The sequence below is a fragment of the Balaenoptera physalus genome (assembly GCF_965194825.1).
Source record: "Balaenoptera physalus genome assembly, chromosome: 3".
Classification (NCBI taxonomy): Eukaryota; Metazoa; Chordata; class Mammalia; order Artiodactyla; family Balaenopteridae; genus Balaenoptera; species Balaenoptera physalus.
Genome location: NC_138890.1, coordinates 12,702,393 through 12,713,235, shown reverse-complemented (window position 1 = coordinate 12,713,235; position 10,843 = coordinate 12,702,393). Strand labels below are relative to the sequence as shown.

The 10,843-nt window shown below is 56.4% G+C and overlaps 1 protein-coding gene across 3 annotated transcripts; it reads right to left on the bottom strand.

Moving 5' to 3' along the window:
* Positions 1–236: 236 nt before the first annotated feature.
* On the bottom strand, positions 237–10,538 carry CCDC124 (coiled-coil domain containing 124). Of its 3 annotated transcripts, XM_082456126.1 has the most exons (6): positions 10,452–10,484; positions 10,165–10,295; positions 5,345–5,514; positions 1,464–1,653; positions 803–917; positions 237–687 (listed from the first exon to the last, which is right to left on the bottom strand). In XM_082456126.1, exons 3-6 carry the CDS (start codon positions 5,501–5,503, stop codon positions 480–482), a joined length of 672 nt encoding a protein of 223 aa, XP_082312252.1. In that variant the 5' UTR covers positions 5,504–5,514; positions 10,165–10,295; positions 10,452–10,484; the 3' UTR covers positions 237–479. The 3 variants fall into 3 exon arrangements, with proteins under 3 accessions (XP_082312252.1, XP_082312251.1, XP_082312253.1); XM_082456125.1 differs by lacking the exon at positions 10,165–10,295 and having other exon boundaries at positions 10,452–10,538; XM_082456127.1 differs by lacking the exons at positions 10,165–10,295; positions 10,452–10,484 and adding an exon at positions 8,306–8,326.
* Positions 10,539–10,843: the final 305 nt, after the last annotated feature.

Sequence of the window (10,843 nt, the reverse complement as noted above, 5' to 3'; positions counted from 1 at the left end):
CCTGGAGCCAGTGCTTCAACCTCTCTGAGCTACCCCCAGCAAGGCTTCCGGGGATGATGGTACAGGTCTCTCACTGGATAACTGGCCCAGCCGGGAGCCGACCACAGCTCTCAGCTAGCCTGCTAGGATAGGAGCGCGGTTGGGGGCCCCTTCTCTGGCTGTGGCCTGTGCGTTCCACCTCATTCCAGCCCTTCTTTCCCACCACCCACCCAGTCACGTAGACTTCAAGGGCACACTCTGCCTCACCAACTGCCTTTATTGGGCACTCAGCCCCAGGACACTGGCGCGTGCGGGAAGGGCGAGGGGTGTCACTGGAGCAGGGACCCTCGGGCGGGAGGTGTGGCCAGTGATGCCTCCTAGCCCCCAGGACACGCGCCGTGGCCCCCAGACATCTCTGTAACCCTCGGAGCTGACCCAACGGAAGGGCGTGTGGGGTCGTGACCCTGACCGCCCACGGGGCGTCTCCCCCAGTTCCAGGCTCACTTGGGGGTGTTGAAGGGCACGGCGCGCTGATTCATGGGGTTGTCCGGCGAACGCAGCCACTCCTTCTTGAGCATCTGCTTCAGCTGTGACAGCCGCATGTTGGGGTTTTCTTGCTTGAGCCGCGGCAGCTGCGCCTCCTCGAAGGCAGTGTACGCCGCCCGCATTCTGCGCTCAGGATGTCTGTCTGCCGCCTCCTCCGCCACGCTGGTAAAGACGCAGGCGTCAAGGGGGCTGGGGCGTGGCCCGCCCCGCCCCCAGAGGCTCAAGCTCCCCTCCGGGCCCCAAGCCCCACCCCAAAGACCTCTGCCCTGCCCCGTACCTGAGCACTGCGATGGCATCCTCGATGGTGCGCGCCTCCACGCTGCCCTCCTCCAGCAAGCGGCGGTTCACATTCTCCTCCAACGGCACTTCCAAGTGGCTCTTGGCTTTCTCGGCTGGGGGCGGGAGCGGCCGGGGGACAGAGACATACCAGAAACAGAGAGAAATAAGCAGAGACGCAGAGTTCCATGGAGATGAGAGACATCATAGGGGAAGAAGCAGGGGAGAAAGGGAGGGAGGCAGGCAGGCCGAGAAAGATGGGGGAGGATGGAAACGCAACTTGAGCTCCCCGCCCAGTCCTGCCTTTGGGATGGGCCAGTCCTGCCTGCCCAGTCCCCAAACTAACTTCCCTGCAGCCCACCACTCAGGAGACACCTCATACGTGGCTGCTGTCTCCTCACCTCGGGGCACCACATCAGCTGTGGGGACCCCGGGGAGACAAGCCAGGGTCAGGTGCAGAGTAATCACACACGTGTGTGCCTATGGCGACCGTGCTCAGAGCCAGGCCTGCCAAGACACCGCCCACCCACCCTTCACCTTGCAGAGCCCAGGCAGCTTCTCTGGAGGTGAGGAGGGGGGTCTGGACTCAGTCCAGGGGGTAGGCCCACTGCCTATTGCTCATCAGGTAAAAGGGCAGCTCCAGAGTGGGCCGAGGCCCCCACCTGTGTCCGGGGCTTCCTTGTGCTGATGGTCTCGGCGGAGCGTCTCCTCAATCTGGGCGCGGGTGACCTTGCTGGAGGTGGCCACTCGCGGGGCCTTGCTGCCCTTAAGCCTCGAGTCCTCCTCCTCCAGCAGCCGCTGTGCCTCCTTCTTGCGCTCCAGCTGCTCCAGGCGCCGCTTCTCCTTCTCCTCCTGGGGGATTGGGAGACAGGAGTGGACCCCGTCCCACCGGCATGGGGTCCAGTCTGCATCTCAACCAGTGTGGATGGAGGCCTTGCTGTGTGCTAGACCCCGTGATGGGCGTAGGGGACACTGATGGGAGCACGATGAGCCTACCTGGGGGCTCCCATCCTATATGACTAGGGAACAACAGGGAACCTTGGCCAAGGCAGTGGGTGGGTGGCTCTTGAAGAAAAAGTGATACCTGGGCTGGAGGAGGAGCCAGCCAGGAAAAGAGCTGGGGAAGAGGAGAGTCCTTAGTGGTGGGAACGGTGGGTGTAAAGGTCCTGAGGCAGGAACCACCTAGCATGACAGAGGAACAGCACAGAGGCTGGTGTGGCTGGAGGGAGGAGGGAAGTGTGGAGGACAAAGACGTGGGGAGGGCAGAGGTGGTACCATGGGGAGCCTCAAGGGCATGCGGAGGGGTTTGTACTGGATTCCAAAGGTGACAGGAGCCACTGGGGTCTGGACCCATTTGCCAGCTGGGACAGTGCTTCTGCCTTTATGAGCCAGGAGACCTTGGGAGGCACCATCGAAGTGTTCCCATCTGAGCGTCACAGGGGCTGGGACTGATCCCACCTTGGTTCCCCAGGGAGGCCCGCATGCCAGCTGGTCGAGGGGACATGTGGCCTGTAGGACTTGTCCTTGGCCGCTGCCCCTCCACTGCTCCAGGGACAGAGCAAGGCTCTGGTTCCTTTGTAGTGCAGTGTGGCTGTGCGGCCGTAGGCTTGGAATATTCTGCCGCCTCCCGCCCAGCACCCCCAAAGGGCCCTGCACTGCAGGCACTCCCACCTGCCCACTCACTGCCTGCAACTCTGCCATCTGCCCGCCAGGCCTCAGGGGCGGTCCCTATGCCTGCAGTGCCCCCCGTGACAGGGCTAAGTGCCCCAGAAAAGGGGTTCCTGAGGACATGTACTGGGCCTCTGACCTCCAACCTGCCTGCATGATAGGAAAGAAGCCGGGGGGGGGGGGTTGTGGGCGGCAGGGATGGTGGCGGTTAAAGATCAAGGCTGTTTGGGCACAGCTGCTAGGATCCCATGTCTGTGGTCAGACGCCTGGGGTAGCGCCATTGTGCTCTGAGTCTCAGTTACCCCATCGGTCAGAAGTAATGCCCTCCTTAGGCTCCCCGACCACTGCGTGGTGCGTGTACAGCCCACGTTCACCCTGTCCACAGCACGGCCTTGCCTCACGGCCTTTGCACTAGCTGTTCTACCCTGCTGGAGCACCACTGCCGGCCTCCTTTCCTGATTAACTCTGGCTCATCCTGAGCTCCTGGCTCCCTGTCCTGCTCTACCACACGGCTCTTTCCTGTGTTCCACAAATCCCTGTTTTCTAGTCTTCCGATTATCTGGTTAGTCCCTGAGGCAGAAGGCAGGCCCTGGCCCAGCACACAGTAGGTGCTTAAGTAAAAGTGTGCTGGATGAATGAGTGAATGAATTCCAGAAGGCTCCAATCTCAGGAAGGACATGCAGAATGGGGCCATTAGTCTCTAGGGACATGGGACTGAGGCGGGAACATGAGCATTTATACTTTGACATTCAGCAGACTTTTCTGAAAAAGACGCTCGCAGTTTTTTAAAAAGGCCAATTAGCAATTGGCAGCATCTGGTGATGGGTGAAGGATGAGGCTGCGGACGGAATATTCTGGAGCCATCAAAAATGAGCCTCCTAAATAATTGAGATGGAACCCAGAGAGTCAGGTGCTCATTGCCGAGTTGCTTAATATGGAACAAAGGGAAATGAAGTGCCAACCTCCGGGCGAGGCGATGAATTATGGCCCAGCCCAAGGCTGATGCCTGGCGGCTGGCAGAAATCTGGCTGTGCGATCCCATTTAACGGAGGACATGGCCTTTAGGGTATGGCATTGGGTGAGAAGAGCCTTTGGTGTCACATGGGTGGGAGGTGCTGCGTTTTTTTTAGTGTTTTGGAACAAATGTGGATTTGTTTCTTTTTCATAAAAACAGTATCTTTTTAAAGCAGCTGTCACATAAGGAAAGAGAGGGACCGGGTATGCTGTGTAGACTGTGGGCCCCCCTCACCCATCAGCAGGAAGAGGGATAAACAAAACCCAGAAAACCACCCCATGGGGAAGGAGAACCATCAATAGCTCCAGGTAAAACACTCAGGAGGGGGGACTGCCTGGGAGGGGCATGGGGGCTGGGAATGTTCTAGAGAGCAGGGGTTGGCAAACTCTGGCCCTTCACCTGTTTTGGTAAAGTTTTAGCCTATTTGCACATGGTGGCTTTGTGCTACAGCGACAGGGTCGAGTAGCTTTGAGAGCCTGTCTGGCCCCTATTGCCTGTCGGACCTCTGCCCTGTGCATTCTTCCAGGTGTGTGCTACACAGGTGAGTGGACAGGCAAATGCTCCCTGGGCCACACCCCTGGGGCATGGACGCTTGCAAGGCTATTAGTCAAACCTCATCACAAACCAGAAGGCAGATCCCTGGCTTCAGCTAGCGCCAGCCTGGCTCCAGCCCCTCCTCACAGCCCTGTGACCTGGACTTCCTGCCTTGTCTGTGCCTTGGTTTCCTCATTTAGAGGATGGGGATGACACCGAGGCCCAAGATGCAGGCCTGGGGAGGGCTCCTGGGGCCCTGGGCTGGGCTGCTGCCTCTGGGACTGTGGAAAAGTCTCTGGCTTTTCTGTCTAGATAATGGATCCCTGGCAGACATTAGTTTTCCTTTTGGGTTTTCAACCTTCCTATATTGTCAAAATGTTGGCAGTCAAAAAGAAAATTTAAAGACCTCCATGGACCCAGTGCAACATTGGGGGCGCTGAGGGGAGGGAACCAGGGATATTCAATTCCAACTAAAAACAAGGCAGGATCCAGCCCTGCACAGAAAGACAATGGGAAAAACTCACAAAAGTGCCCAGGCGCCCCCTGAACTGCGCATGCAGGGGTGGTGTGTCACCACTGCTATTCCAGAACCTTTAACAGTCCCAGCTGGAGCCTCCCACCAGCCCAGGGGACTAGAAGAGGCTAAGAATGGTTTCTGGTGCCACCTACTGGGCCAAGAGTGTCAGCATCAGCCCTGAACCACTCCCGGACACCAAGTAAGCACCCACTGTGTGTGTGGCGCTGCGGCCCCGCAGGAGACAGCCAACCATCCTAGCCCTCTTTTGTGTTTTTATAAACACCCGGAAATGCCTGCAGGCCCCAGGTCAGCAGGTCAGAAACAGGATCTATCAGCACGTGTCAGCCTCGGCACTGCTGAAGCCGGGCTGGCTCACTCTGCTGTGGGGCCATCCTGTGTGCTGCCAGGTATTGAGCAGTATCCTGGGCCTCTGCCCACCAGCTGCCCAGTAGCACCCTCCAGCTGCCAGTTGTGACAACCAAAAATGTCTCTAGATGTTGTCAAGTGTCCCCTGGGTGCAGAATCGCTCCAGAGTGAGGTCCTACCAGTCTAGACCAACCCTGGCATCACACGAAGGAGAGAAACAAGCTCGTGGAGGGCTTGCCGTTCCCTAAATGTGGCAAGTCCTGGCCACCCCTGGGCCTTTGCACGAGCCTTTGCCTCTGTTTCTGTCTCCCTCCTTGCCCTTGCTCCATGTCCAATGACTCCTCACCCTTCAGGCCAAAGACCCAGGGGCCTCTCACCACCTTCTACCGTGTTGCCCAGCCACCTTGCCCACGGGTGGGGCGCGGAGCCCAGGGCACACCCACCTTGCGCTGCTCCTTCCTCATGACGTGTTTGTCCTCATCTTTCCAGTAGGCATCCTCCAACTCCTTCTGCTTCTTGGCATCAGCTGCTGCCTTGGCCTCAGCCCTCCGTGCCCGGGCCGCTGCCGATTTAGTGTTCTCGCCCTGGAACTTCTTGGGCATCCCTCAGAACGCTGTGAGTGGAGGGCAGGGACCAGTGACTCTGGGGCATCCACCCTCGGCAGCCCCAGACTCACACCTGTGCAGCTACGACCCCCTTGGGGCCTCAATAGCTCTGTCTATAAAACAAGGGCTTTGGATTTATTCATCTCTCTTTTAAAAAAAAAATCTACTGAGGTGAATTTTACATAATACAAAATGAACCATCTTAAAGTGCACAGTTCAGTGGTATTTAGCACATTCACAATGTTGTGCAACCATTACCTCTATCTAGTTCCAGAACATTTCCATCACCCACAAAGGAGACCCGTCCCCATGAGCAGTCCCTCCCCACCTCCCCTCCCCCAGCAACCACTAATCTAATTTCTGTCTCTATGGATTTGCCTATTCTGGACTTCTTTCACTCAGCATCATGTTTTCGAGGTTCATCCATGTTTGAACATCTGTCAGTGCTTCATTCCTTTTTATGTCTGAATAATATTCCATTGTAGGGATGCGCCACATTTTGTTTATCCATCTGTCCATGATGGACACGTGGGTTGTTTCTACTTTTCAGCTCTTACAAGTCATGTTGCTCTAGATCCCCGCGGGCCAGTCTGTGTGTGGACCCTCCCACTCTGCCGGCTATGAGGCCTCAGTGTCCCGGCCCCACAGCCCTGAGGCCGAATCCCCTCCCCCTGGGTAAGCAGCTGCCATGAACTGTTCCCAATGATCCAGCCCAGGCTCGCACAGCCAGGAGATTTTATAACAATCGTAAAGCTGCTGTCCAGTGGGCACCTGGTCTGTGTGAGTCCCCTACTGGGTGCTGAGGAAATGATGACACCAAATGGGAGGTGCCACCCTCCCCACACCCGGTCCCTTACTAAGCATTTTATATGGCCCAACTACATCGAATGCTCTCAAAGCCTTAAACACGGGGACTGCCCTTATTCCCTTTCGAAGGTGGGTAAGTCAAGGTACCTGGCTAAGTTGCACAGGGCTGAGCCTGGAGTCTCACCTCCAAAGCCTGCCTTTCAGGTGAGGAAGGGAAGCCAAGAAATTAAGATCACCCCACCTCCAGAGTACTGACTGAGGACATAAGCACTCTGTGGTCAGGGCAAGCCTTCAGCTCTCTGGGCCTCAGTTTTCCTCATCTGGGAAATGGGCTGATGTCCCTCACTCCTGGTTGTCCTCTCCCCACTGAGAATCTTCAGCTCAGTCCCTTGCTGAACCTTGGGGAAGTAGGCCCAGCATCGAGAATGAAGGGGAAAGAATGTAGGGCCATCCTGACTCAGGACCACCAGGCAACCCCCCACCACCAACCTCCTAGCTGTGTGGCTTATGGGGGAGGGAGCTCCCATCTCTGAGCCCTATCAGCTCCTGTTTGCAGCAGTCATGCACGCTGGGCTAAATGCTTTACATACAGCGTCTTGTGAATTCTCACAACCCTGGCAGGTGACAGCCAAGCTGAGACCTGAAGGATGGGTTGGAGGCAGCTTGGTGGGGATGAAGGGTTGAGACTTCTGGGCAGAGGGCACAGGATGTGCAAAGACCCTGTGGCAGGAACGAGGCCATGTGCTACAGGCTGCATGGAGGCAACTGAATCCGGTGTGGGTGAGCGAGGGGGAAGGGGAGGGAAGAGAGTGAGTGGGAGGGTGTGAGGCTGACAAGGAGGGATGAGAAAGAGCAAGGATTTTATTCTCTGGGCACCAGGGAACTGTTAGGCGGCTCTGAGCAGGGCATGAACACATTCTGATTTACGCTGTCATGTGGGTGGGCGAGGGGCTGAGGGAATTACGATGGTGCAATGGGCAAAGCCAGGGGTTTGGAGTCAGATGGAGCCGGGCAATAATAACCGGAATGCTGACTGACTGATGTAGTCTAAACTATGTCATCCCCCGGCAGTAGCAAGGCCAGGTACTTTTCTCCCCATTTTACCGATGAAAAATCTGAGGCCTTGAGAGGGTAAGTGACATGCTCAGGGCCACAGAGTGGGTTAGTGGAGGGGCCCGGATTCCAATCGAGGCCCAGCCCCTCAGTCCCAACTTCGTCCTCCTAACCACTGCCCCACCACAGGGTCCCAGCTGGCCTCTCAGGGAACATCAATGCAGATCAGGTCTCTGAGGCCACTGGTGCCCCTCACGTGACACAGAGAGGCAGTTCCTCCAGGCTGAGACTGGGGGGCGAATCCCATGGGGCAGAGCAGGGCAAAGTAAGGGAGATCAATGGACCCAGGAGACTCAAGGTTGAGTCCTGGCTCTGCAATCGTGGCTGAAATGCTCCCCTAAGCCTCAGTTTCCTCATCTGAGAAGTGGGGTTGATTCCAGTCCCTCCCTACACAGGATGCAAGAGCTGCCACGGCGGGGCTGGATATGCCAGCCTGATCCTGTACTTCTCCCAGCTGCTCCTGGGCCCCCTGAATCAAGCATTCATTACTGAGCATCTACAATGTACCCAACAGAAAACCTCACCTGGATTCCCCAGAAGAGCACTAAGAAGTGGGTGGGGGTCACAGTCTAAGTGTCAGGTGAGGAAACTCCCCACATGCCACCTCTCTCTCCATCTCCCCCTCACTCTCTCAGCAGCAGCCACAGCAACCTCCTTGCCTTTTTTCAAGCCTACAAAGCATGTTCCCACCTCAGGGCCTTTGCACTTGCTCTGCCCACCACTTTTGCTCCTCTTTTTACCCAGTTAATTCCTATTTAAACTTTAGGGCTCAGCTCAGGTGTTGCCACCTCCAGGAAGCCTTCCCTGACACACCCCCTGACTCAGACCATAAACTTCTCTCTGAGGTACTTGTTTAGGTTGCTATCTACGTTCATTTACAGGATTATTCGACAAATGTCCATCTTCCCCACCAGGCTGGGAGCTCTATGAGGGCAGGGCTGGGACTGCTTCAGTCAGTGCCCTGCAGAGTAGGGGCTCAAAAAATGTTTTGCGCAAATGAATGAACAAGCATCTATTTCCAGGGTTCCCTCAGTATTTACTTCACACTCTGTGTTGTGTCCAAACTCAGCTTCTCACTTCTCTTCCCACTCACTTCCCTCTCCAGCCTCTGAGCCTTTGCTCTTGCTATGCCTTCACCTGATACACCCTCCTCTGTCCCCTCCTCCTGTGAAAACCTACCCACTCACAGAGACTCAGCCCCAGCATCTCCTCCTCCTCGTGTTGCTTAAGACCCCCAATTCCATCCCAAAGCCTGACAGGGCTTTTCTGACCCCCTCTGCAGGCCAGGACTGAATATTTATGTCCCTCCAAAATTTATATGTCGAAGCCCTAACCCTCAATATGACTGTATTTAGAGACAAAGCTGGGACTTCCCTGGTGGCGCGGTGGTTAAGAATCCGCCTGCCAATGCAGGGGACACAGGTTCGATCCCTGGTCAGGGAAGATCCCTCTTAGATGCCGCGGAGCAACTAAGCCTGTGCACCACAGCTACTGAGCCTGCGCTCTAGAGCCTGCGAGCCACAACTACTGAGTCCGCGTGCCACAACTACTGAAGCCCGTGCGCCTAGTGCCTGTGCTCCACAACAAGAGAAGCCACAGCAATGAGAAGCCCGTGCACCGCAACAAACAGTAGCCCCCGCTCGCCACAACTAGAGAAAGCTCACGCGCAGCAACGAAGACCCAATGCAGCCAAAATATAAATAAACTAATTTTTAAAAACGGTACCTTATCCTTAAAAAAAAAAAAAAAAAAGAGAGACAGGGCCAGTGAGGAGGTGATAAATGTTAAATAAGGTCTTAAGAGTGGGGCCCTAATCTAGTAGAGCTGGTGTCCCTATAAGAAGAGAAAAAGTCACCAGAGCTTGCTCTCTCCACCATGTGAGGACACAGTGAGGAGGTGCGCATCTGCAAGTCAGGAGGAAAGCCTGCACCTGGAACCAAACTGGCTGGCACCCTGATCTTAGACTTCCCAGACTCCACAATTGTGAGCAAATAAATCTGTTGTTTAAGCCACCCAGTCGGTGGTATTTTGTTATGGCAGCCAGAGCCTAATACAGACAGCTTCTCTCCTCTGATAAACACTCACACACATACACTTTGTCATTCAGTAAACACGCACTGTACACCTAGTATGTGTGGGATGCTGGGGAAAGAGGCAGTGCTGATGGGCTTCCTGACAGAATGGGACTCCCAGGCTGGTTGGGAGATAGACAATAAGAGTGGTAACTCCAGATCAGAGCTGTGATGGGGCCATATGGACGCTGAGGAAGTCGGGAGGGGGCTTCTGACCCAGCCTGGGGAGGGATGGGGAGGGGGTGTCAAAGGGCTTCCTGAAGGAAACATCAAAGGAAAGACTTAAGGGAGTGGGGAGATCCAAGCCCCCAGGGGTGTGGGGGAGGCAGACTGGGAAGAGGGGATTTGTATTCCAGGGTGATGGGAAGGTGCGGAGGGCGTCAGAGCCCTCTGGGGTTGGTAAGGAGGTGAACTGGAAGATTGAGACAGAAGCATGGAGCTCAAACAGGGGGTCTAAGGAGTGGCTTTGGCTAAGCAGTGGGTACACTTAGGGGGGAATCAAGACCTTCGTGGTTGATTGGATGTGAAAGTAAGAAAGAGAATAAAAGATGAAACTCAACGCTGCCTCCTCCAAGAAGTCCTCCCGCTACCCCTTCTAGGCTCCCCCAGTCCGTCGTCCCTCTCCCCAGCCCTGATCCCATTGCAAGAGGCCAGGGACGTCCGTACCCAGCTCTGTCACCCCCAGGCCCGTAAGCTGCTCAGGAGCAGGACCGGAGCTAGGTGGCCTCGAGCACGACGCTGTCCCTCTGGGTCTCAATCGTCCGCTCCGGGAAATGAGCATAGCCCCTGCGGGAGCCCTGGAGACGGTGGTCAAAAGCGCCTCCGTCTCCGAGCACCCCATCTCCAACCCTCCCGGGGAGGTGGTCCCAGGCCCAGCAGCCCCACTGGGCCCACCCGTCCCCCGCCCCCCGCCCCCCGCCCCCCGGCTCCGCCCGCGCCGCTGCCGCTCCTACCTCCTTCCCCCGGCGCCGGCCCGGTCGCACCTCTGTGCCGTCACCGCAGGGCTTGCGCGCTAAGCCCCAGGGGGGCGCGTGCTGATTACGTCTCGGCTCCGTCGCCATCTTGGTAGAGCAGATGCTGCTCCAATCCAAGACAAGGGCGTTAGCCGTTTCTTTTTGTCTTCAAGAAGAGAATATTTTATAAACCCTCATCCCTTGCGCTCACTTCATACGTTATCTAGTCAGGAGAGGAGAGCAGAAACTACAATCTGGACTATTGTCTCTACCAAGATGGCCATTGCCCAGATGAAAAATGAAGTCCTCGGTTTCACATGTGGGTCTGGCGGCGTCAGTCAGGAGTTGCTTGGCCGCCAGGGCGCGCCAGAACCCGCGGTCCGCGCGTGGTT